The 26,797-nt window shown below is 46.4% G+C and overlaps 1 protein-coding gene and 1 long non-coding RNA gene across 14 annotated transcripts in view; one reads left to right on the top strand and one right to left on the bottom strand.

Annotated features, from left to right (window-relative positions):
* Positions 1-26,797, bottom strand: part of MTCL1 (microtubule crosslinking factor 1) — a 128,332-nt gene that overhangs the window by 31,430 nt on the left and 70,105 nt on the right. For 6 of the 12 annotated variants that reach the window (XR_005362677.1, XR_005362678.1, XM_038543837.1 and 3 more), the window contains exons 4-9: positions 21,198-21,257; positions 15,176-16,513; positions 13,944-14,075; positions 6,248-6,340; positions 3,596-3,826; positions 2,164-2,361 (exon numbers count right to left, since the gene is read on the bottom strand). Coding sequence is in view for 10 of the 12 variants with exons in the window: in XM_038543837.1 (XP_038399765.1) it covers positions 2,164-2,361; positions 3,596-3,826; positions 6,248-6,340; positions 13,944-14,075; positions 15,176-16,513; positions 21,198-21,257 (2,052 nt within the window). In the remaining 2 variants the exon portion in view is untranslated. Of the gene's footprint in view, positions 1-2,163; positions 2,362-3,595; positions 3,827-6,247; positions 6,341-13,943; positions 14,076-15,175; positions 16,514-19,918; positions 19,997-21,197; positions 21,258-26,797 lie in introns of all 12 variants that reach the window. The other 6 variants (XM_038543839.1, XM_038543840.1, XM_038543843.1 and 3 more) reach the window with 4 other exon arrangements.
* Positions 13,471-26,199, top strand: LOC111096821. 2 transcript variants are annotated; one of them, XR_005362679.1, is made up of 4 exons: positions 13,471-13,651; positions 20,955-21,088; positions 25,340-25,404; positions 25,966-26,199. It is a non-coding gene; the product is annotated as an uncharacterized LOC111096821 (long non-coding RNA). The 2 variants fall into 2 exon arrangements; XR_005362680.1 differs by lacking the exon at positions 25,340-25,404.

Raw genomic sequence — 26,797 nt, 5'->3', positions numbered from 1 at the left:
CTGGTTCTGTAACTAAAAATCAGTCAATAGGGCACATTCACAGAGCCGAACATTTTCCAACCTGATAATTTTTTATGAACTATTTCCAAGGACGACTTGATACGAGTACATTTTTTTTTTAAATCTCTCTGGATGGGATACATTTTGCCATCAACTGTGTTCAGCTGTGCCAATGTTCACCAGGACACAGGGCAAAGACCAAGGCCTGGGAAATTGTGTCACTTGCCAATTTCACCTTGGGAAAGGAGGTAGGCCACGTTGCCCATTCTGCTTATCACCTTGGCAGGTTCTCAGAGTTTCTGAAAAGGGTGCGGCTCTCAGGGACACGTGTTCTTGCTCTTGCAGGCAGGCTGCCTCGCTAATACCCATGCCACGAAAGGGCAAGGCAAATCTGCTAACTGAGAATGTTCACTCCCAGGCAAGCAGCTGTCGTACAGTAGAGCTCATTAATCTCCTGTCTTCTGATGGACAGCGTTGTGCATTTAACTCCTACAGACGGATGGATGGGGCCATGACAGGCATGATTCTACCCGTCCCCACCATACCCTGCAGGCACCCCATGTGCCTCTACTGCATATTGTGCAAAGTGGGAAGTCACAGCTCCATCTCTACTTTTGAGGGGGACAGTAAAAACATCAGCTTTGGAAGGAGGAGGCAAAGAGAGATGACATTAAAATATACTGAATGGGAGGTTCCAGCTGAGTGACTTTACATTATTTTCCACCCCCAGGGTAACATTTTCCATGAGAATTGTTTAGAAAACCAGATGTGTTACATTTTTCCCCTTTTCCCATGCATCTGGACACATGCGTGGGAAACACCCAACACATGACCTCAGATGCAGCAGGTTTAGGGCTGAGTGGCAATCAGTGAAAGCTATTTGAGTTAATCGCAGATCTTTTATAGAACTGACATCTCTTTTAAAAATAATAAAAATGGTATGCTTTAGAGGATTATTTGTGAAGTAGCATTTTATTTTCTAACTAGATCAATTGCTGGAAAACTCCTTCTAGGAGCCAAAATCTCCCCAGGGACACTGGCACAATGACAAACTTCCTAATAACTGTAATTAAACATCCATTTGAAAGTATAACCTCTTTCTTGAGTCATATTATTCAGGGAAAATGCAGGGTGGATGGGTGTGCATAGAAAACAACTCTTCAGTTGTGAAAACCTGATTTGTTTGCAAAGAGAAAGCAGGCGGGGTGGGGGGGAATACACATATCCTCTGGGCCCTGTGCTCAGACATCATGACTTTTCTCCTTTGGATCTGAGCCACAGTTCGGATGACAGCCCTCTACCACTTGACCCTCTGAGGCTCTGGGCTGAGGGAGGAGCCACAGTTGTGGCGTCCAGCACACAGGGAGTGCCCAGAAATGTCTGCGGTTGAGTGGCCATGGCCACACCCGGGCTAACTGTGTGCTTTAGGGCCACCCGGTCCTGCCCGTCACCCCAGAGCCAATGGCTTAGGGCTTGGGGCCTCCGGGTCTGCCCTACAGCACCCTCAAAGAAGCAACATAAGGTCAGAAAGGACTCAGACCAGAAGGTCTGGGAGCAAGGAAGCTTTAACACTGGGTCCCTCCTAGGGTCTCAGCACCCCAAACCCAACACAGCTGCTGTTTTGTAGAGAAGCGCAAAAATCTGGGTGGCATCAATAGTATCTTTTGGTTTAGTAAGCAGCGGCTATCTGCTTAATAATTAATAAATAAACGTGGGCTTTGGCAATGTTAATGATTATCTCATATTATACACTGAAATCCCATCTCTATATACGCTTTGATTTTTTTAAGTGTCATCAAATATTTTTACTTCAGGTGGCCCCAAAGAACCTAAAACACTTTATGCATGTTTAGAATTAAAATAAAAATACTTTTTCTTTCCTTCTTATGCATTATGTTGCCAAACTGGTGATGCTGCCGATACCTGTCCCAATCTCCAATTGATCTGATCCTACTATGCTCCTTATTTATGCATGTAAGCCAGATGAACTCATGGGCTGACACTGAAATCAAGTCTTAATGATATGATTTCCAGCACAAATACAGCAACTAACAACTATAGGCAGTCAGAGTTTTTCTGCTCTGTGGAACACCAGCACATAAAATGACAACGCAGACGTAGACCAGGAGTGTCCTCACCCAGGTGTGGGACCTCGGCACTCACCTGCCTGTGGAGCTGTCTCCCATGTGTAGGCTGTAGTCTCGATCCATGGTCACCAATCTGCACAGGGGAGTGTGGAGGATGCTCTCCCAGCGGAAAGCCGCAGCCCGGACCGTTGTCATCTTGGTCTGGGCCGTCCCCCTTCGGGTCCCCCTGCACTCCAAGCTCACCAAGCCTGGGGAGGGTCTCTGGATGCTCGCTCTGAAAACAGCAGGAGACAACGATCTCACCTCCACCCAAATCCTTTGCTGTACAGCCTGGTTTTTATTATTAGAGGGTAATTCTCCACTTTCTAGCTTATCAAGTCTTGACTTCTCAGCCGTTTTCCAAATATGCCCATTTAGCCCATTGCACTTGCTGGCCAACTTCTTCACTTAAATAGCACACAGTGGGTACGTAACTGTGAAAAGATTAGAAGAAAAGATTTTCTAATCTTACTTCTAATCTTATCATTTGTGAGTTAATTTGATAATGAAACATCTTATGATTTATAATTATTGATTATAGTTATGGTTTTATAAGCTAGAGGAAGAGGAACTCCAAAGTACTGATCAGCAGGAGACTTTATAATCACATCTAGGCTTGGCTTAATGATGGTTTTCTATGTCATGGCTATTTGGAAGCAGGCTGAATTAATTTTGAAAGACTTTCCTTCCTCCCTGAAGAAAGAGAATCAATGTATCTTCCCCTTCAAAGGACGACTTAACATTACATACAGTGGAAAGCAGATAGGTCCTTGGGAGCTAAAAGGAAGCCAGTGTTTATGATGCCTTGAAGTAGCTGGCAGGAGGTTGGAAGGCAAGGCCCAAAGCAGCTTGCAGAGCTAGGGGTCACATTGACTGAATCAATGAGAATCAATCAGAAAGCAAATGACTCTGTTCTGGTTCTGTGATGAATCTGGGAATGGAGGCATAAGAAGGAGCACAGATGCAAATTCCAGAGGTGGCAAAACTCTGACCCATCTGGAACCTAGCAGAGAAGACCCTTAGCAAACTGCATGGGCAGGAAGGGCTCTAGCACTGAAGAACAAAACTGAAATGGAGAGAAGAGAGAAAGATTTAGAACTAGGTTTGATAAACCAGCAAGGCAGCATGAGAGACTGACAGGACCTCAGGGTGACAACTTTCAGGAGTTCACAGGTCATAGCAACAGAAGAGTTCATAGCAACAGAAGAAATGCCGCACATCCTTGCCGCATAGTGGAGTCAGAGACCAGGACTCTGAAGACGAGGCCGAAGTCACAGCACAGAATTCTTGGTCTGATATAGAACTGGACAACCTGTGGCACTTCCCTTGCCCAGACTGGACTTGAGGAAAGAATGTGAACAGAACATGACTTTGTGTGTAGGGTGCAGAGGGACAGCAGAGCCTAGTGGTCAAGAACAGAAGTGATGCAAATAAACTGAACTCTCCAGGGGCAGGGATGGGGCAGGTACCTCAGTGAAATCCTCGCCTTCTTCCTCCATCTGCTTCCCTTGTCGCCAGTGCCTCAGCAGCCATCTGAGTTTGACGTAGAAAAGGAAAATGTTCTGCTTCATAGACCGGAGCTCCTGCTGCATCAGGTTCCTCTCATCACTCCAGGTTTGCTCATGGAGGGTGTTCTGCAAAGCCAGGCTGTGCATTTCCAGTTCTTTCCACCTCAAGGCGTACAGGTGCTCCTCCTCCATCTTGAGGGGAAAGAGAGACAGCGTGATAGCAGCTCTTCTGATTTGCCACCCAAAACAAGTCTTTGCAAAATGCTACTCAATCTTTATCATTTTGCACCTGGGACATGAAACATAGAGGCCCTTAAAGTTCAGCAAACTCCCTGAGATGTGTACTTACTTTTTAGAAAACCTCAAGGCTTTTCTGATTCAGAAGCAAACATTATTTCAAACTAAGGTGTTCTAATAAGTTCTCAATGTCAAGTCTCTTGTGGTGTTTTGGGACGCCTCTAAACTTCTTCAGGAAAATTGATTCTCGGATATATGGCTTACAGCTGACTTCCATGCAGATTCCATTTGCCCTCTGTCTGTGGGTTTGCAAAAGACACACTATAATTGTAAGGTGGTGGGGGGGCGCTAAGTGGAAACTCTTCCCCTTGGCTTCCTGAGCTTACTGGTGCACACAGCTCCCAGGAGCAAGCTGATGGAGGGGCCCACAGAGAGTGGGACAGAGGCAGGTCGGGGCAGGGGGTGGGGGCAGTAGGGTTTTCCTGGACACAAGGCCCTCTGCCTCATATGGTGGACAAATAGGAAAGTAAGTTGAGAACCTCCTTCCACACTTAGGACTTCACAGTCCTATTAGCTACAAGTAACTCTTAGGGAAATACAGCATGCTGAAAAAGCAGTGTTTTCCATTTCTATGTTAAGTTCCTGCTTTTCAAGGTCGGTACAGGCACGCTTCCAAGCAATAAACAATGATTATGTCCACAATGACTAAGCAAAGGGGTGTGAATAAAATCTTATTGCACAGATAAGGGCACAAGAATAATATCTATAGTAGCTAAAGTGACAGGATGACAGCTTTCTGTTCCACAGACCCCCTCAAAAAAGGGGTTTGAATGCCAGCCTGTAGTTATCAGCTGTCCTCTCCTAATTCCTAATTCAACACTCTCTCTTGGCCAAAACCCAAGGCGTTGAGTTTTGTTTTGTCTTGTTTTCCCAAAGTACTGGATTAGGGCTCAGAAACCATGAGGATGTGACTATGGCTGCCTGAGGTCAATACCAATACGCCCTACATGTGAACACCAGTGAAGAGTGAGAGGTAGCTCTGGGAAGGTCCCGGGTCTGCACAGACACTTGTGTGCCACTGTCATAATACCAGATCTTTTTTTTTTTTTTTTCACTTCAAGCTGAGATAACACAAAATAGTGGTGATTTTAATTCATCATCTTGGCAGCTCTCAAAGTCCCACCATGTGTTCCTATCCCTGTGGGCACAAGAGCAGGATGACTGGGGAGAGGGGGTAACATACCATTTTGGAAATCAGCATTTGCAATTTACTTGCGGAATTACGTCAGGTCATCCACTGACTAGGAAGGCTTCAGTTTTCTTGGTAGCAAAAGGAAGCTAACTCAAGATGTGAAGAGTGAGCGCCTAGCTCATGGCAGGTAGGCCAGAGACACTGGAGTCTTAGTCGATGGAGGCGCAGCCCTGGGAAGGGATGTTCTCTCGCCCTCTCATTTGCAGCCTCCTGGAAATGTTCCTTCCTGCCTGGCTCTGACTTCCCCACTGCCCTGGTTGCCTCCTCCTGTTCCATGACTCTAAGCACTTCCCAAGGCCCAAGAGTTGGTCCTCTTCCCTTGGGACACGTCAGGGGACACGGACCGGACCATTTGCCTCTGAACAAGCCAGGATGACCTCTCACCCCCTCCAAACAAGGTTTGCAGCCCAATCTCCAACACACTCCTTTTATCCTAAATTCAAGTATAGACACACCTGGGACCTTGCCATTTTGCTATTAGCATCTGCAGGGATAAACTCACTTCTTTAACATGATTTTTGGTGCAGGAAAAAAAGTTAAATTATTTAGGAAATGAGTGCCTGTGTCTACCAATCCCTTCTCCTAGCAACTCTGGGAAAGGATTTAACAGATAATGGGTAATTGGCCAGCAACAGGTTATTCTAAGATAAGCTAGAAAAGTTAACAAGGCTGCAGTTCAATTAATGGCAGTTTTCTGAAGACCACCATTTAGGGTGAGTTGTTGTTATTTCCTATCAGAAAATTTACCTAACATTGAGCAAGTTTACAAATCTGCAGGACAACAAAAGTTATGGACACACTTCCCTGTCCAGGTCCTTAATTAAGGCCTATATTTGCTGGCTATGGCTGCAGGAAAACAATGGGTTAGATGTTAGGAAGAACTTCCCAAGACCACAATGTCAATACTGAAAAGCATGGTTTAGAGGAGGAAGGTGGACAGTTCTCTTTGTGAGATGTTGGAGGGGCAGCTCAACTGGATGATCCTCCAGCCCTGGGAGCCCGGGAGTCCAGGAGCCTGTGTGCAATAGACAGCTCTCTTGCAAATACATCTTGTCATGTGCCTCCAAGGGGCTCCACGGTCAGAGCCCTGCCCTGGCCGTGCTGAAATCGTGTTACATATTTACCTTCCGAATCTTGTTTGTAAATTTCTCTGTCTCCTCTTGATGCAGTCTGGTCGCCTGCGCAAGCTGACCCTGCAGCTCCTCTAGCGATACACTCTGTTCAGGTAAAACAGGGGGGCCCCTGAGCTGATCGGTGGGATAAAGGAAGGGGTTTAGTGGAGGCGAGAACTCTGCCTGACGTGAAGACGCAGGACAGACATCTGGACAAGCCAGGAACACACACGGACGACACAGTACGTGCGGGCACCGCAGCAGTGGAGTGAGTCTGCGGCAGCTCCCCTGAGGTCCTGCCCTGGGCTCTGGGGTCATCTGTGATGGGCAACCCCGGCCGCCCTCGTCTCTCACCTGGGAGACAGGTGCGTAGTGGTTGCCTGTCACCCGAACGTGGACTACCACAGTCCCCACCACCCAGGCTGAGAGAAGGGAACCAGGGTGCACCAGAGGTGGCCCTGCTACCACAGCAGCTGCTGGACAGCTTTTTCAAATGCTGGGGTGGTCAGAGCTGGTGATTATGATCAAGTTGAGAATGGCCAGCTCACACCAGTCATCTCTGAGATTCATTGCCCATTCAATTCATTCCAGGTTGAGGCATTAATTTGCTCATAGGCTTTCTTAGTAGAGATTTTCCTGCCCCATAGAGAGTGTATTTGTTTCCTCTGGGCAGTCCTGCCCTGGGCACTCAGGATAAGTAGGGGTGGGGTGCTTTCAGGGACTAGAAACATCCTTTCAGTTGCATGCACAGCTTAAGAGGTACTGCACAAAGATCTGCTTATTACATGTTAGTTCAAAAATAGTTAAAGAAATATTGTTTTAATGCCCTTTATTGGTAAAGTCTACCTATTAGTAAAAGCCTGTCTTTTGTGCCTTTTATGTCCAAATGGTAATGATAGAGAAGTCAGAGCTACTATTTTTTTAATAAAGTGTATTTTCTAAGAAATGGAAACAGTTATATTAAAAATCTCGGGCATTGTTAAAATCAAAGCATGATGTTTCACCCACTTGTTTATGCTAGTTGAGGATAGGGGTTCATAAACCCAGGGACCAGAGTGATTGTCACAATAAAAATAGATGTCATCCTATCGGTTCATTCTGATGAGCTCATCTGTTCTTTCTCACGGAGGATACTGTTCACCCATCCTAATCGGATGTGACTTAGGTTGTCATGACTGAAAATCATGCCCCAAGAACAGGAAATGTTGGTGGGGGAGGAAAGAGCAGATCTCTTCCTTTAGCCCAAGGGATGACCAGGAGGTCACAGGAAGGATGGAGACAGAAAATCGGAGACACTGGGATTCACCAACTTCTGATAAAATTTTTGAAAGCTAGAAATTTAAGCTCATCCTACTTTCAAGAAATCAAGAACTACTGAGGACGTTCTTGCCTCTTTGAGTTGCTCATTATTAGGGAAAATTACTATAGACTTTTATCTACTGAGCCAGGCTTCCAGTTCTCTCTGAAAAGAAGCATTTCTTTACTCCAGTGACTAATTTCTTATTTTTAAGAGAACTATTTTACTGTTTTTTTAACATGTATGGTCCTTTACAGCAATGACTTAATCTTTTCTCTTGTTGGCTTGCCTTCCGTACTTGTGAACACATTTACTTTGTAGTCTCTATCTGATACTCTAGAATCTGAAGGTCTGTCTTGGAGTTGCATCCTGCTGTTGGCCATCACCTGTCACTCCAGGTGCTTATTTTTGGCTTGCGTGTTTGCAGTTTTGGATCGTGAGTTCATCTTCAGTGGGGAGTTAGGTGTGATCTTGTATGTAATGTGGATTGAGAATGTACCTCCAGATGGGGTTTGCGATTGCAGCAGCCAGTGACAGAACATGAACTTTCCTTTCTTGGGGACTCCTAGGTGACATCAGTTGGGGACTCCTAGGACTTGGGGACTCCTAGGACCACCAGGTGACATCAGTTCAAAGCTGATGCTGGTGAAGCTGTCAGTATGATTATGCGGGGGAGACTTCATGTTGGTAGACAAGCTTCCCTCTACCAGCAGGCAGATGTCTCTCCGGGTGAGACCTACACAGTGTGCAGCCCTTGGGGGCTCTGGATCATTGTTCTCTCTGTGTTGGGCCCAAGGCTCTGTCCCTGTGCAGCTATTAATAACAAGGCTCTGGGCTATCAATTCTGGCAACCATCCCCCTAACCTGCTTACCTAAAGCACAGATTCTGCTGCTCTGATGTTCACTTCTGAAATTAATTCCAACTCCTGAAGATTTTCCTAAATTTTGGGGGAATCCAGCTACATATTTAAAAGGACATTTTATATTTTATGCAGCACTTGATTCAACAAGTATTTATTGAGCACCTATAGTACTCATCACTGTACTGGGGATTTAGGAGGATGTAGAACTGCCCCCAAATCCTCGCCCTCCTGGGGTGTCCTTTCTGGAGGTTTAGGTATTTTGCACAGGAGTGTCTTCAGGTGACCTAGGCTACTCTCTTCCCAGCTTTACTTTTTAGGTATTCATTAGTCTGTACATTTAAGATATAAAAATCTTCCATATTTTGATGCATCTGATACTAACCCAAGGCTCCATATGAATAGACACTGAAAAAAGTATCCTCAGGAAGACTTTCTTACATGAAAACCAAAGATCTGTTAATTTAGTTTCTATATATTAAACCAAATGAGGTAGTTTGGTTTTAATAAATAATGTGCATAAACTGTTTTTATTTTAAACAAATAAATGAGCCTCATACTTCAGCATTGTTTGATTTAAAAATGTGTCCCTCTGTTAGAACCACATCTGAAGGGTCACAGAAAAGGACCACTTAAGTCCTGTGAAGTTGTTCACCTGAAGCATCAAATTTACCTACAGTGGCTCCGCATCATCTGTGGAGACTAGTTAACAACAAGAACTGTTAGAGCCTCCTCATCTACTAGAAGCTTTACTTTCCTTTATTGCCCATTTTTGCTAATGGAATTTTAAAACTCCTGCAGACAAGTAACTGTTCCTAGCTGGGATGCCGTCACTCCAGTGTTACAAAAAACAAAATACAAACAGGCTATGGTCAAAGTTTCAGTTCAGAATTATTCTACTGTCATATAACTGCATCCAACCACATCCATGGGGAGAAAGTGTTCCCATGACACATCGATCTCCTCTAGAAAATAAAGTCTTCCCTTCATCACCAAGTTCCCAAAGTGTTGCTTCTAAAAACCATCCCTTGCCCACTTACCTAAGATTCTGGTTATACATCAAACAAATTGACCTCTCTTCGAAGTCAGTCTATTGAAACAAATACCATCCTTAACTTGATCCCAAGGCTGTGGAGATGTATCAACCTTGACGTCACAACCACCTTCCCTGGCAGTGTTCTGAAAGCCACTGCCCATGCTTTCCCCGCAGTTGGGTCCTACACCAACTGACAATGCTAATTTCCTGGACATCTTCAGAGAGAGTGGCTTATAGATCACTTTCCACACTTAAGAAGATACCTGCATTATCTCCAAGCAAAAACAGGGATGTTTTTCATTATAGTCCCTATAAACAATGCTACTTAAATAGTAGGATTCTATTCTACTTCTATCTCCAGGACTTCATTTTCTGGTGAGTTCCATTTTGTTCTGGCCAGTTTTGTTACTGCTTCTTCCAAAAGCCATATATGAGATCAACACATGTGTCCACATACTTGGCATAAAACCCCACGTCATTTTATCGTGGCTGCTATATTCACAGCTGGGGCATGAGGAGTCACAAATGCTTCATGTGCATTGTTGATTAAGGGATCAAAGGAGGAGCTAGGGAAGAGAGCTCTTTGAGATTTCTGATCTAGAAACTCAATCCTCTGGGCACAGGTTTGGTTTCATTTAGTCTGAAATGTGACCAGTGCCCATGCTTGGCCACTTCTCATTCAGGACTATTTTTAAGGTGCCCTGCACATTCCAAGCTGCACATTCTATGCACTGCTCTCTTTTAACAAGTTAGAATCTCTTAGCAGATCTGTCAAAAGCCATAGGGAGCAAAGTCAGGGAAGAAATCTGGTGCATGGTAGGAGAATCTAGTTAACATCTACTGAGATGAATAGGCACCAGAAATATCTGTCCTTCTGAAGTCTGTTTTGTTCCCCCCCCTTCCCCGAGCTGCTAATTTTGGTACACTTGCATTTAATGGGTTAGTGGGTATTAGTGCATTCTGACGTCAGCTTTTTCTGCCTATAACTGTTTCAAGAGTGCTGGGTGTGGATCATCCTCTCTCTTCCTAAGATTAGCATATACACTATCTGAGCAGTAGGCCTTCTGTTGCACAGATTTGTCATCTCCTGAAATTCTGGAGTGTTACAATGTGGCTTTTCCTTCTCTCCTTCTTGGTGCTATTGCTGCTAGTGGTACTAGTACTGGAAGTAGTGGTTTAATCCAGCCCAAATGTCCATATATCCCAAAATAACAAGACATCGTCTCTCCTCTTACTCCAAATATGAAAATCTATAAGGTAAAAAAGCATAGAAGGCATCTCACACATGGAACTTGAGAAATTGATGCTTTTTAAAAACTCCAGCTTAAACACAGCAAGTTTTTTTTTCCTCTTTTAAGCTATTGATACTAGGTGTCCTATCAGCTCCCGACCCCAAGAAACTAAGGACAGAGCTAAGGGAAATTCACACATGTGTAGTAGTAATTGGCTTGCACCAACAATTAGTTAATTTCAAGGACAATGTTAGAGGAAGGAAGAGCACTGCTTGAGGCATGTTGGCTTCAGTCTTGGCCTCATTCTAGATCCAAGTGACCAAGTGTACCTTTCCTGCAGTTATGGTGGTGCTCTGTGCTGTCGGGTCCATGTGGGAATCTTCACCAGGAGCAGCGTCTGGGTCAGGCTGCTCTGCTCACTGACCGGAGCTCTGTGCATAGTTTTCCATGATAGCCTCACAGGAAAGTTGTGGCCAATGGATCCATGGATGTTTTCATTAAGACTTCTAAGAGTTCTGCCTCTAGCATTGTCCATTGTACAGTTCTTTAACTCACCGTAGTACTGAAAGATCAAACTAAGCAGGGGACATGCTCCACAGGGACAGAGCAGGTCCTCTAAGACTGTGACTCTATGAGGGATCTATGTTGGTCTCCTCTCATGAAAGGAAGAACTACAGAGCTATCAAAGTGGTCCTAGGATATGTTTTATCTTTTAAAAAATATTTTAAAATATAATGTGTTTGCATACGTAATTGAGAGTCTTCCGTGTGAAATGCCTTAGAGGATAAAGAAGTCAGAACACAAGATGTCTAAGTCTTGATTAATACTATTCCTTTTAGGAAATTATGCTTGCCTTTCACCATGAGTTTTAAAATTTTCTCATCAAGCTCTGTAAGATTAAAGGAAATCGAACAGATGTTCAAAGGAAGCAACATACCATGGCAAGAGAGCCAGATGTGTAGTCAGTGACCTGAGTGACCTCAAGGAGACGGAGCTCTTCTGAGCAGCGCTCCTCATGGCAAGGTGGGGAGAGGGCTGAAGCAGGCGCAAGAAGACTGTTCTAGACCACTCATCCACCAAACCTCCCGAGGGGTTTCCTGGAGAGCCACCTCACTCTCAGACCTCCATTTTCTTGTTCACAGAATGGGGGAAATTAGCCTGAAGATCTGACATTCCCTTCTGAGCTACATTGTGCAGTGACCCCAAGTCGTCACATGGCACCAGCTAGCTCTGCTAATCTACCTCTTCTGGAGGTGTATCTTCCCACAACACTCAGTTTGATTCAACCAACTAGGTTTCTCTCTCCAAAGCTGCTGGTTTCCAAAGCCACGTGATGCCATGCGTGTAGACAGCAGGCAACGGGGAAAATTATCAATGCCCCAGTGTTAAGCAACATTTTATCAGAGTTTAGCTAAACAAGGCGACATGTGACATGCCTTGTGTGATGACCATATGGGAAGGAAGCAGCAGCTATCCTCAAGCAGCTATCCCAGAGAACAGGGCTGCCGTGTTAAGCCAGAGCCATGCTTAGATAGGATCAGGAAACTGCCAGGGAAAAATGAGAAAGGGCTACAGTGGGCAGAGGAGATTGGACCCACAACGAGCAGAGCTAGGACACCCCTTCCCACCTAGCGGTCTTTGGTGGCAGGACACAGTTGGCTCTTTATTATTAGTCAGACTTTAATTCACACAATATTTAGCATCGTTCATGGTTACTTTCTCAGCCAACGGCTCCTCGGCTCTGGGAATCATCCACATATAATCACATAAAGCAGATAGGACAGTATTTTTCTTCCCATTTCACAGATGAGAAAACGGGCTGAGATTTGCTTGAGAAACAAAGCTGGTAATGGACAGAGCTAGGCTAGAGCCCAGGGCCCCTGATGCCCATGCCAGAGTTGATTCTAGCAGAGTGGCATCCCTGCTAGAAAGAGCTAGTGTAGTGTTCATGGAAGACTAGGAAGTGTGCTTTCCTGAGGCTGTCATCCTGGAGATGAATAATTCAATTCTTCTGAAATGTACATAATTGTGAGTGTTCTACTGCTCAGGCAACCAGCATTCTCAGATGAAGACCCTTTGTGGGGCACAGGCTGATGGAAGGAGCTTATTGTGGAAGTTTCAGAGAGTTGTAAGACACAGGAGTCACCAAACCCACATTTGTTTTTATGTAAGCTTTTCGAGGGTAGTTTTCATGTTACCGTGTGCCCAAATCAATGAGGGTAGAGATGTGACCTACTCTCTCCTATAGGACAAGGGAAAAGCCCAGATGGGAGATCTGTGAATTCAGGCCTGGGTTAAGCCAGCAGTTCCGTGTGCACCTGTGACGGCAGGACCCACAGCAAAACAAGGCACTGTCCACAAGGTGAGCTGAAAGGTGCAGGTGCTACTCTGCCCCAAGTGCCTCCCTGAGCATCAATCCCTAGTCAAATGCCTAACTTTTTTTTGCTGTGTGAGCTTCGGTGTCTTTGTCACCCCTGCTGTCTGGAAGCCACCAGGTCCCTTAGAGCTGAGCAGTAACATCCCTCGGGGACTGATGAATTAAGAATTTTCAGCTAGACCTTTTTGAATGTGGCACATGGTGCTCTATCCTTGCAATAACCTGCCATGACCAGCGGTATCAGAGCCAGGGATTCATTCCTCGGGGACACCTGTCTCTCTGTGGTGGGTAGAATTACTTGCCAGGAAGAGCTTGTCACTGCCAGGACTGCTGACAACTGTTTCATGTGATGGAGTATCTATGGTGGCCTCTATGGTGGCTGGGAGCTTTGTTGACAAGAGGTGGCTATGGTGACAGAGAATGCTGAAGAGCCCCCAGTGCTGGGAGTACACTCCCTGATTCTGGCCCCTGGCTGGAGCACTGTCACTGGCAACTACAGGACAGGCCACATGAGACACAGGGAAGGACAGTTTCCTCCAGACCAGCAAAGACAGTGCTTGGTTTTCATACCTGTTTTCTTGACTGTTGGACACAAAGCTACAGGACACTCACAGGTTAGTCCCCTATGTCTTGCTACATGTCCAGGCGTCCACAGGCAGGACGATGGTCGTCTGACCCAAGGTGTGGCAGTTCGCCCGCATTCACCCTGAGCAGACCCTCCCATTCCAGTTGCATGCAATGGACTTGGATTTCAGTGAAGCCCCGCCTGGTTGCGTATCTGCCCACCATGTCCCTCGAGGGCCCCAGACCCCGGTAGGAAACATCACACAGCCAGCCACACAGCCCAAGGAGGGATGGGAGGGCAGGGCAGGGGTTGCCGGCCGCTGGGACCAGCCAGGCGCTGACCTCTAGACTGAAGCAGCTCTGGCCTCCCTGCCGGCAGCTCCCGACGTCCCCATCAGCGCGGCGGTGCAGCTGCTCTGGCTCGTCCCCGCACTCCTGCCCCGGCTGCCACTCCAGCTGACCTCTCAGTTTGGACTGTTTAGGTGCATGGGAGGGATTGGGTTGGGTTTGGTTCTGAATTTTAAATAAACAATGAAGGATAAGGGGGTAGGGGTAGGGAGGGGAGGCTAAAGAAAACAAAGATGGGTAACAGAGACCACAGACACCACCACCGGATGGGGAAGAGCATGAACAGACGCAGTGCCGGGAAAGAGAGCCACAAGAACAGAACCCAGATGGGGATGAGCAAAATGGTAGCTGAAAGGTCTGAAAAGCAAAAAGGGAAACAGAATGGGGAGGAAGGCGGAACACTGGTTATGAGGCGCATGCAATGGGGATGCGTGAATCGAGACTCCACCGCAAGCACACTACCCATGAAGGATACGGAAACAAGGCTCCTCCTTCCTCGCTTGTGGTCGAGCAGCAAAAGCCATAATCCAGGCGGCAGCTGGGTCATGCACCCAAGGGCGATGCATAGGAAAGCAGTCCTTGGAAGGCCACTCCACTCCGCCCTCACCCTCGGCTCGGGGAGGGCAGCGACTTTCTCCATCAGAACCATCTTTCTCCTGGGGCCAGCTCCCCACTCTGGCTCATCTTCCAGTGGGAGTGGCTGCCTAGGGCCTTTCGGACCTGTACTGCGTCCCTTTGGCCATCAACCCAAGTAGGGATGCAAACGCTCCTGGGCAAGTCTGCTAAGTATCCTGACTGTGAAATGAGTTTGTACTTTGTTTAAACTCCTCTGGCTTCTTCATCAAGACAGCTGGTCATTTGAGACATCAAAAAAAAAAAAAAAAAAAAAAAGGAGAAAGGACAGACTGCGTCGACCCCTATCGCTTCCATTGGGGTGAGCCTTGTGTCATGAGGGAGGGCCTCTAAGCCAAGAGCACCGGCGCAGTTAAAAAAAAAAAAGAAGAAGAAGAAGAAGAAGGGGAGGAAAATAAAATAAAACTAAAAAAAAAAAAAACAAAAAAACCAACCAATAGAAAGGATTTGGTTGACACTTGAGGCTTTAGTACAATGCAGGTTTGAAATCATAACCAAGCAGCCGTGAGCAGAATGAGTTCAAGTGCAGCAATGCCAGCAAGAAGGAGGAAGAGCAAAACGGAGCAGGGAGGCAGAGCCAGGAGCCCCCTTACCTGCAGGTCCGGGACCAGCTCCTTCCCCAGGTTCCCGACGGGGGAGTCCCGGGACACGGAAGTGACGGTGGAGAGAAAGCTGGAAGACTCTGTGAGGTGAGGCAGGGGGGACAGGCCTTCCAGGCGCTCCCGCAGGCCATCCCCGATTCGGTTCACCTGCTCCAGGAAGGCCTGCAGCTCCTTCCTGAAAGCCTTCATCCTCGAGTTGATGGTCCCCAGCAGTGGGGGCTCCTTCTTGCCCCCCTCGCCCGTCCCCCCCGCCCCCTGGATGTCGGGCCCTGGCAAGGCCTCGCCACTGCCCAGCAGCCCCACATCGTCCCCGAAGCCCGCGGTGTCCGTGATGAGGCGCTCCACTGTTCGCTCCAGGCGCTCAGCCTCGTGCTTTATGCTCGCCAGGCACTCGGTGTCCTCCCTGGCCCGCAGGAGCTCGGCGGGACACGGCTCGCTCGCCTCCGATGGCTTTCCGCTGCCGAAGCCCGACGTCTTCTCGCACATCTCCTCTGAGTCGCTCTCCCCGCCAATAGGGCCCTCCCGCTTGGGCTGGGGCTGGCGGCCTTCCTCCCCATCGCTCTCCTTCTTGCCCTGGTCGCTGTCTGCGTCGCTGTCCCGGGGGCTGGGGGCACGCAGGCCTAGGTGGGCAGCCAGGTCATAGCGCTGCATATTGGACAGTAGCACCCGGTTCTCATACTGCAGCTTCAGCACCTTCCCACTGAGCTCATTGATCTGTAGCCGTGCCGACTTGAGCTCCTCCTGCAGAGGGGCCCCGCTGCCCACGCCCTTGCCCGCGCCATCCGCCAGCCACCCTGGCTCCGGCCGAGGCTCAAACTTGAACTTGTTCAGCTCATGGGTCAGCTGCCGGTTGTGGTCTTCGATCTCAGATATGGACCTCCGGAGCAGCTCCGCTTCCTCCTCCACGAACTGCAGGTGCCGGCGGAGCTCCGTCGAGGACTCCAGGGAGTCACCGAAGGGTGAGGTAGGAATGCCTGTGATGTGGTCCCGGCCTGTACCCTCTCGCTCGTACTGGAGCCTCATGTCCTCCATTTCTGCTTTGAGGCCTCGGTTCTCCACCTCCAGTTCCACAATCTTCCGGCCCAAGATGTTGGCCTCTTCCTCCACCAACTTCAAGCGCAGCTTCAGCTCAGCCTCCCTGGTGCTGGGCGGCCCCCCGGCTTCCCCCGTGGGGAGGGGGCTGTCCACGTCTCCATAGAGGGCCTTGTACTTCTGGAGCTCCTGTTCCAGCTCGTCCTTCTCCTTCCCCAGCTTGGCCATCTTTTTACGCATCAGGGAGCCTTCCTCTTTGGCAAACTGAAGCTGGCACTTCAAATCGGCACTGTCATCCTGCCAGGAGAGAACAGCCCGAGAGAAGGGTTATTTGAAAATACCAAATGTTCGTGTTTTGGATGATTTCCCTCACACCTCGCCCCCAACACACAGACACACAAACACAAAACAATGATATTTCTATCAGTGCATCGAGTTACAGGTAGAAGGAGCCAAGGCAGAGCCAAGGTGAGCCCAGGCCTTCACAGAAGGAACACTGCAAAGGCCTATCTGTTGCTTTGTCACAGAAACCAAAGAAACCAAACAGTGCATTTGGAAAAAACAGGTACATGGAGTCCATCATACAGGTGATGGGTGAAGGGGATGGAAAATGAAATGCAGCCCAGTGCCTGTGGGAACACACTGGTCCTTCATTTCACTTTGTGGGTCCAATCTGACTAATCACCAGTACTAGGTACCAGAACCCCTGAGAGGTACCAGAGTCCCTCACTAAGCCTGGTATAGCAGACAGGCTTCAGTAGCTGCTTCTACCTGTTGTCACTCCCTCCCTCCACAGTGTGGACCTCCCTCATGTAGAGTGGCCAGCCACCCACTGGTATTACCAGCACGGGGAAGCCCCGATCAGAGCCTGGCACTGCCCAGATGTTCTGAGACCCCGAGACATGGCAATTCACCTCTATTTCTCCCCTGGCCTCCCCTGCTCCAGCGTATCACAAGGATGACATGAGGACAGACATGGGATGAAAGGCAGGAGGGGGCTTTGGAACCTGCTCTGTGGAGTAAGTATCATGCTCTTTCAGTTAGGATGAACTGTGACCGTAGACCTAACCCCTGAGTTACTGACAACGTTTCACCAGGCAAGGGCCACGTCAGAGCCTTTGCTTCTGTCTCATTCCCTTTACTTGCTGCAACACAGCGGGAGATGAAACTCAGAAACTCAAGGCCAGAGTTAAGTGTTTCAAAATCAGGGAAGTGGTTCTCACTGAAATCGCTAGAGGGTTCTGGAGGGTCACCAAAGCACTCTCTGCTACTAAAAGCCCATATGATGTGGCTGAGGTCCTGAAGGCATATTTAGGACCATTTGGGAAGTTGATTCTGCCTTTCCAGGGCAGATCCCAATGCCTGAGAATCGTATGGACTCTGATGTGGGCTTACACAAGTATTTCAGTGAATTCAGTGAATGGGAAAAATGAGCGATTGCATGAATCATTCCTCTTTGATTGGCTATCAGAAGCTTCAGAAGGACAAAGTCCTTGGCAAAGGCTTCCCCATCACCCAGAGAGACTCAACAATGAGGTCCATGGTAGCCATTCCCCAGCAGCCCCAGGGGAGGGAGAGTCAACAAACCAAACTCCTGAACAAGTCAACTCTGGGGAAGAATGAACTTTCAGATCATTGTGCTCAAATGGTTAGGCAGCTTTCACACTCAGGGAATAGGGCTATTCTTTGCCATGTTCTTCCTGCATGCTCCCCATTGGGTAGCAAGATATACAAATACCCACCTTGGTGTCTCCCAACTGTCCTCCTTCTATCCTGTCTAGATCCTGCCTCCTACAGCCCAAACCCATGGAAGGAAACAAAAATGACGTGACAGGGAAGAAAAATCTAAGGCCAACTGTGAGCCAAAGGCCATGTGGCTGTAAAGACACATTGTATATAATCCTAATACTAAGGGAAAAAAGCATGATTTTTTGCATGTTTGTTTGTTCATTCATTCATTCTTTCAGTGAATGTCGGGGATCATTATGTATCAGAAACTGGTACATTACTTTTAATTGACCCCAGCTTCTTAAAACTGTCGAAAACAGATCAAAAGCAGCCTTTTATTTATTTGATAAACATAGATTTACAAGAATCTGTGCATCCAAATACACAGAAAGAGGTCTCTGCTGTTCACAGGAAGAAACAGAGTTTAAATGAGCAAACATACATCCCAGTGGAGACAGACTGTGAACACTATGTAAAAGGATTAGTTTGGGAGTGAAAAGCCTAGGATGGGAAGACAGTGAGGTGCTCCTGGCCCCAAAATTCACTTGATAGCCAGCATATGTTCTTTGTCCCAAATCACCTAAATGGTCCTGTCTCTACCCTGAAGTGCAGAGAAATTCATCTTGGTGCCTGTGGACAGCAGCTAGTATCATGGAAGAGATCACCAGACCCAAGGGGACGCCACCACCTGCCCACTTGGAGCCTGGGCAGACCCAGGAATGGGCATGACCACCTACTGTGACCAATGTCCGGCCCCCACTTCCATGGACATCTGCAGCTCTTGAGGCCCTAGTATGGTGGAGGAAGGTTGGAAATGGGCAGACAAGGGGCAGCGTTACCTGCATAGATCAGGCAGTTTTGGTCTCAGACCAAGATCTGGGAGTCCTGGGGGATCTTTCCTGAGGGTCTTCCCCTAAAAGTTGAACTCAGAAACCGAGTAAAGGGGTGGGATCTCTGAGAGGTCTGGGGAACCCAGGCCTTCCCCAACGGTTCTGAAACACTCAGCTCCAAGTGCTCAGGGTAGACAATCTCACAGAGCTCTCACATCACTGTCATTTCCGGAAACCTTAAACCTCACATCTCCTCTCCCCCGTCCACCACTCCCCATAAGTCTGACTACAACCAGAATTGTTCTCCTCCTCCTTGAACTGAGACCCCTGTCCATTCGAGAAGCAAGATTCTAGGACACACTTCAAGGAGGGTCCAATGCATAGGTTACCTGAAGACTGATAAAGTATCCCGAAAGTCTTCTTGTTCCTTAAAAGCAGAAACTACAACACATACCAGGAATTCTAACATGATTAAAGCGTGTTGTCATTTCTACTCAATACCCATGCACGACACTTAGATCTGCCACCAGTGCTAAAGCAGTTTTCCAAAGAAAGACAATCTCTGAAGCCAAGGGAATGTATGCATTTGGCAGAAGGGTCAGACTTGCCCACTCTGGTCTGGGTGGCTGGAGCTGGGCGCTGCCCAGGTGTGGTAGGGGGAGGCCTGGGGAGCCAGGCTCAGCCTGTTCTAGGGGCAGGGAGCTACTCCTTCTCAGAAGATGGGGAATCACAACCTCAGTGGGAGCAGCAGGAGACTGGATTCCCATCTTGTAACTACACACTTTCTAACACTCTGCCAAATTCCAGGGGAGGGTCTAGGCTGAATCCTGAGCTGAAGGATACCAAGCTCTGGTTTCAAAAGATCATGAGATAGCTCCAGGAATGCAGAATCAATGCAGAAGGTCCAATCAGACTTTCCACACAACACAAGTCCTGTTGCAGGCAGAGAAGGCAAGCATGGTACAGAAGGGAGGACACACATGGGACCATCGCCATCACCACCACCACCACCACCACCACCACCACCACCAGCCGGAAAAGGCCTTGTCAAGCAACAAAAATATATCGCTCTGGGTATATATTCTTTGGCTTGCAAGTCTGATGTCCAGCCAGCACCCCAAGCGCTGACTACGCACATTCCTACCTTGCGCCGGGGTGCCAGTTTCCTTTGAGTTTTGGTTGTAGACCTGCAGTTTCCAAGGCGCTCGGTTCCACCACTCTGCTGGACAGAAACTCCTTTCTCAATGATAGTACAGGCAGAGGGGGAGCGGAACACATTCCCGGTGCCCGGAGTATTTCGCAAACACTCCTGAGTGTTGCTCAGCCTGAGTCACCCACAGGGGACTGCAGTGCCATGCTGGTCATTCCAGAATGGGGAAGAGGTTACCCTTTTAAGGGAGATCCTCCCTGCTCAAGAGCCAGGAAGCTGAAATGTACTCGAAGCCCATGAGGGTCCAAGACCCCAGCACAGAGCCTGCAGATTTTAGTTTCCCTGTTATCAGTAGATGTCAAAGTGAGATTAGGAGTAGAGAAGCCCAAAGGGAAAGGTTAATCTTTGACATTCTTCCTTCTTCACATGGCCCAGCCCTCCTTGAAGGCTATGCTGGGCATCAGTGAGTTTGGATAATGGCACAACCAAAGCCAATTGAGGGTGGAGTTCACGGGGCAGGCCAGTGGAACTCCAAGTTACTGGGACTTCTTGCGCCTATCAAATTACTCCTTGCTCTGAGAGCTTGGGTTGCTGATACCCCACTCAGGCCTTTGTTCTCTCCAATACCTAATGCTAGCAAGATCCTTTTTTTTTTTTTTTTTTCAAAGAAGAAGAAGAAGAAGAAAGGAATCCAGTAAAGCAAGTGTTCAAAAGAGCTCAGGAAGTTCTGCAGAACACAAGTTGTGTACACAGAAAGGGTGAGGCTTGTGCCATCTCCCAGTGAGACCATTTCACTTTTAATTAGGACAGTTTAGGATACTGTTCAGCTTGCACATTAAAAAACAAACAAACAAAAAAACCCCCAAAAAACACAAACCAACCCAACACCTAAAACAATAGCTTATGAATGACCCAATAGCACAGAGGCCATACTATTTTACTGTGTGAATGATGCTGAAGGCCAAAATATGTCTTATCATTTGTGAGTACTGCCAGAGAGCCCTAAATTATATCAAATTATGTTTTGCAGAGTCCGTTTGTTCTCGTCTTTCTTGAAGAAGTCACCAGCTTATCAGTGCGAGAAACAAAAACAGAGAAGCTGGTGGTTTAGAGTGAACCTTTTCACCCTATGGAGATTTTGAATGAGTCCACATTTTTTGGCAGGTAATGTTTCTTTGAATATTTTAAAGGCAATACTAACACTTTGGAGACAATTCAAAATGAAGTGACTGCCCCTCAAGAGATGTAACATTAGAACAATGCCTCTGCTTACCTGGTTAAAGGTTTTCTTTTCTTTGTATGTTTCTCGGTTGCCTCTTCTTTTCAGGGAACTCTGAAATAGATCCAAGGGACATTCAGTTATGGGAGGAGGTCACATGCAAGAGCTATGCTAGGGTCACATTGTCCCCACCAGTCAGGGGCACATGTAATGGACTGAGGCTCTTTTTTTTTCCCCACTGGAATCAAGGAACCACTTAGAGTCAATGTTTAAAAACTGGTGAGAGAGCTTAGCAAGGTCTTTGAGCCATCATGATTGTATTTGGAGTATTCCTCAATTATTCAGTTTAATGATAATGGACGTTGGTTTGGATAATTTATAAAAATGGGAAGATAGGAGAAAGGTAGGCAGTATTTCTGGAGCTACCTTACCTTTCTTAATTATGTTTTGTTGGGGCTAATATCAAAATTAATTAGTGTTTCCTGAGTACCTATGGATAAATGGTCAGATCACAAAGTGATAGGAAGGGAGAGAAGGGTGGCCTGCGCTTATGGAAAAAACCTAATCCAGGATGCAGCATTCTCCATGCACAGCCCCCTCCAACTCATGACTAAACCTACATCTTAAAGGTCTTGTAGGTCCATAATACATTCATGTGAAGAGGCCCTGACTGTCCTTCACTGGGCTAGGTCCCTGCCTAGTTTCATATACAATGCAGCACACCCCTGCCTGCTATCAGCAAGAAATATGTCTGAAATACAAACATGAATAGAAATAAAAGGGTAGGGACGCCTGGGTGGCTCAGCGGTTGAGCGTCTGCCTTCAGCTCAGGGCGTGATTCCGGGTTGGGGATTGAGTCCCTCATCAGGTTTTCTGCGCGGAGCTTGCTTCTCCCTCTGCCTGTGTCTCTGCCTCTCTCTGTGTGTGTCTCTCATGAATAAATAAATAAAATTTTAAAAATAAAAAAAAATAAAAGGGCCAAGAGATGTCTGAAATAGAACAGCAGGGAGCCAAGGCACTCCCTGCTAATGTAACGTATGAAGACCAAGAGAACTGGCTGGAAGAGCGAGAAGCATCCTAGGAGGCGAGACACACAGATGTGAAACCTTGAAAAGATGAACAAAATCCTGAGATAAGCGGGGAGAAGGTGGTTTGGAAAGTTAAAGACTTGTCGGCTCTCCTTTAGACCCCAGCAAGCCAGTGAGTGGGAAGGCGGTCTCCCTGATGGCTACCTGCCCACTTCTGCAGCCTTGCCCTACACAAGGCATGAGGCATGGACCTGGAACATTGGACCCTCCTGGAGTTCATCAGAAGGGGGCTCAGAGCCTCTCTGCTCATTCCTTTGCAGCAGTGCCCCTGCCCAAACAGACTGGGAAGGAGGCTCTCATGCAAGTCACTTCTATCAGGGTCAGACCTACGGTAATGAACTTAGATCTATGTGTATTCAAAATGCCTCACTCACAGAAGGCCAGGGAGTGCCATTTAATGGATGAATTTCAGGGCTATGAAACAATTAAAAATTCCAGCCGTCCCTTAGCCTCTAGGGGGCCAGAGGCCTGGAGGAAAGAAAGGCAATTGAGAGAGTGAGAAGATTACAGAATCAGCATGAAGTGTGGGCACTCTCAGGTCAGCCACGGTGCAGTGTGTGGAAGCTTACTGTTTAGGGTTAGGGTTAGGGTTACGGTTAGCTGCAGAAGCAGCTTTGTTTCCTTTAGTCTTTCTGGTAAAAGCAGGGTCAAACCACAAAGATATAACGAATCTCTTCCAACAGGTTATGTTAAACCTGTCTTAAGAAGAGCTTGAGATTTACTGCCCATAGTCCGTAGGCTTTCCAAGATTCTTTGCGCTGCAATGAAGGAGCTTCTTTGATTTGAATGAGCTGAACAAGATGAACACTTCTGATGGTTCACTACAGAGAAGAGTTACAATAAAGAAGCAAGGAGACAAACCATTCCAGAGGCTTCAGCCTCTGGGACTTAACTCTAGGACTGCAGTGAATGGTGAGCCTGCCTCTGCAAGCCACCCTGCACTGCAACATGTTCTCCCAATGAATGCAAAGCACATTCTGCACACCCAAGAGGAGAGTGAGATGAAGTGAGATGAAAGCTGGAAATGGAGACAGAAGAATGATGGTGCCATTTAGGTGGGGGGAAGAAGGGCCTAGGCGAGCTCCTGCTGGGAGGCAGCCAATGGGGAGCCTGTGTACGGATTCCTCTGACTCTTCTGATGGGTCTTTCTCCTTGCTAAGCCCCGAGTACAACTGCCTCTGAGTCCTGTGATCCTTCTAGTGAATCACAGAATAGGTGGGGGGCTGTAGGATTCCCAACACGGATCCCAGTCACAGTGACAACTAAAATGACGAACAATGCGAAGATTAAAGTTAACCAGAAATTGGCCAAGACCTCTACGAAAGAAACCATACAATTTTGGTGACAGACATAAAGAAATGCTTGATGCTGTCCGAGGGAAAGACCTTATTTTATAAAGATGTCACATTTCCCCCACATCATTGTAAGTACAACATCATTTTAACCAAATTCCTCTCTTTCCATATATATATATATATATATATATATACACACACACACACACATATGTGTATATATATGGAAACTATTTACGAGTGTGTATATACATACACACATACATACACACACATGCTATTTGCACAGATGTGAGAGGGGAGCGAAGAGTACGGAAAGACTTGACACGGTGACTCAAAAATTCATCTAGACCAGGGGTTGGCAAACTAAGGCCTTCAGGACAAATCAACCCACAGCCTGTTTTATAAATGAGTTGCATCGGAGCACAGTTTTGTCTATTACTGTCTGCTTCTACTTTGTACCACAGAAGCAGAGCTGAGTAGCAGTGACACACCATATGGTCTGTAGAACCTACAACATTTACTATCTGGCCCTTTTCAGAAAGCTTGCTGACCTCTGGTCTAGAAAAATAAATTGGTAACAAGAGCCAAGAACACTTTGAAAAGGAAGAAAAATGACAGTAGGTTTGCACTACTAGACATAAAAATACAGTATAATGGTTTGGTGCTGGTACAAAATTAGATAAATGGAACAAAACACAAAGCTCAGAGATAAACCAGAGAGGAAACTATCCAGAACTAAGTCCCAGAGGCTGAGAGTAGATGAGCTTTTAACAACTGATACAAATAGCATCTTAAAAGTAGGGGAAAGAATGGCCTATTTTGTAGATGTTGGAGGGACAATTAGCACAGGGAAAAAAAAAAAAAAGGAAGATCAATACCATGTATCAAAAAAAAAAAATTCCAGATGAATTAAAAACCAAGATGCATGAAATCATAAAGGAACTAGAAAGAAAGCAATGAATTTCTGTTTGTTCTTGGGGCATAGCTTTTTTTCTGTGTTTACAGAGAAACAAAAGCCAACACATCCAACAAAAAGATTGGTCATGTGGATTGGTAAGACTCTAAATGTTTATGTATCAAAAAAATCATTTATTAAAAAGCAAAAATCAAATGACCAAATGGGCAAAAAAAAGATTTTCCTAGTGTAAGGCGGACAAAAGAGTGATATTTGGCAAGCAACAGGAAAACTGCTGTAATTAAAAAATTAATGGTCGACAAACACATGATTACTTGCAATTGAAATAAAGTATCATTTTTTCACTTGGAGGTCTGCACACCAAAAGACTCATGACACCTAATGTTAGCAGATGTCCACAGAGGCAGGCACTTCCGTCCAGATCAGTGAGTGAGGATTTCCACGGCATTCCCGGCAGGCAACTGAGCATGGCAAAGGCACACAGTGTGTGCCAGGAATTCCACCTCTGGAAATGACTTAAGTCCTGGAAATGACTCAGATGGCCCTCACTTAACCAGTATTAATCCAATATCTACTATGTTGCCTTGTCTGGGCAACAGAGTAACAAGTCTTTGGGTTTTTAGAAACTTATATGAGAGTATGCAGAGTCAGACAATAAGAAAGGAAACAATAAGAATAAAATAAGTTCAGGGACCTAAGGGAACAGCAGAGATGGGGAGGAAGATTCATGGGTCACAATGTTGATCACACTACCTTGTATAATAGTGAATGAATTCTGTGGAGGGCGTTAAAATTAAGTTTTTGAAGAATTTTTAAAGATTCAGGAGAAATACAACACATTAAAAGAAAAATGCAGGTTATAAACGGCATGTATCTTGTGATTTCAATTTACAGCTGATACAATGCAAATATATGCACGTATTATGTATGTACGTCGGAAATGCAGACTGGAGAAACAGGTATCAAGTATTTCATCCTACAGTGACAGAATTGTGGGTGATTTTAATTTTCTTTTTTTGTGGCTTTTTATAGTCTCTAAATTACCTAGAGTGAATATGATTTCCTTTACAATTAAAAAAAAAAACAACTCAGGGAATTATTAAAGAGGTCAGAGAAAAGAGGCCATCACTGATCTCTGATGAAGGATTACAGTGGTGTTTTATCAGAAATTATCTGCCAGCTTCTTGGATCTCTTTTTGTAAGCTGACGTTGTTTTCATTAGCCTGGCATTTCTGGTATAATCTATGTGTATATCGGCTAAAAAGGCCAGGAAGCCCCCTGAGGAGTGAGGGAATCCACCAGGTACTGCACTGCACTGCAGGTCCCCAGCATCTGGCTCCCTCTCGCCGACTGCCAGGTAGTCACAAGGCCCCCAGCCTGGGGTAGAATGTCTTTCTGGGCTCACCTGCTACGAGTCTCATCCAAGGTAGCTAGCTGAGTGCTTTGGGTATACTGGCCAAGGGACCCTGGGTGTAGGATGATTCATATGCACGTAATTCATGGCCAGTTTATTTCCCTAGATGACTCAGAGATCCAGTGGAGAATCTCTTCCAAGAAACAATAAGAAAAAGAAGAAAATGTTGACCATCAAATAAACTGAACCCAGAACAGGGGATTTGCTTGCTGATTCATTCTGCTCCTTTTTAGTCTGGCCAACTGCCAACAAATCAACTCTAAGTTCCTATAGAAAAGGGGGAAAATTGAGTTTCTGACTCCAAACTGAATCCATCTAAGGCTGATGCATTTGCTGAGTATTGAAAATGATTAAATAAAATACGAAGTTAGGCAATTATTTGGACTTTCAAGTCATTTCTTAATGTTTCCTATTTGAAGTTAGCCAGTTTCTTCCAGGCAATTTCAGAAAAAGGAACAAGCTCTCAATTGCTAAAGCATTTCAGAGATAGGGCTTTGAGCTTAAAATTTAGATTAGTAATAAAGAGAGACAAAAATTAGGATGCTGTGAATCATGAGTGAGGATGGGAAAGAGGGTACAGATGTAGGCAGATGACTTTCAGAATTCTTACAGATCCTTATTATTTAGAAGTTGTTTAGGCTTTTTTGGGCTGATTTACAGCACATGTGCTTATAAAATTAGAATAAGAACATGAAGGTACACAGGCCTTCTTTCTTTTTAGGAGAGGGTTACCAAGATTCTTTCATCCACATTAGACCTCACGTAAGTGTTGTGGGATGTGAAGGGTACGAATTATTAGCTTCTCCTCCAGCTAGAAGCACCAGATCCTGGCTGGTAGATACCTTTTCACTTTTCAGCTCCCAGAGAGCTCCCAGGGAGACCAGTTCTCAACATGCCATGGAACCACTGCACTCAGCTGAAGTCCACTGCACCAATGT

This window comes from Canis lupus, chromosome 7 (genome assembly GCF_011100685.1).
Source record: "Canis lupus familiaris isolate Mischka breed German Shepherd chromosome 7, alternate assembly UU_Cfam_GSD_1.0, whole genome shotgun sequence".
In the NCBI taxonomy this organism is placed as follows: domain Eukaryota; kingdom Metazoa; phylum Chordata; class Mammalia; order Carnivora; family Canidae; genus Canis; species Canis lupus.
Note: the sequence above shows the minus strand (reverse complement) of the source record. Positions and strands in the feature narration are given on the sequence as shown.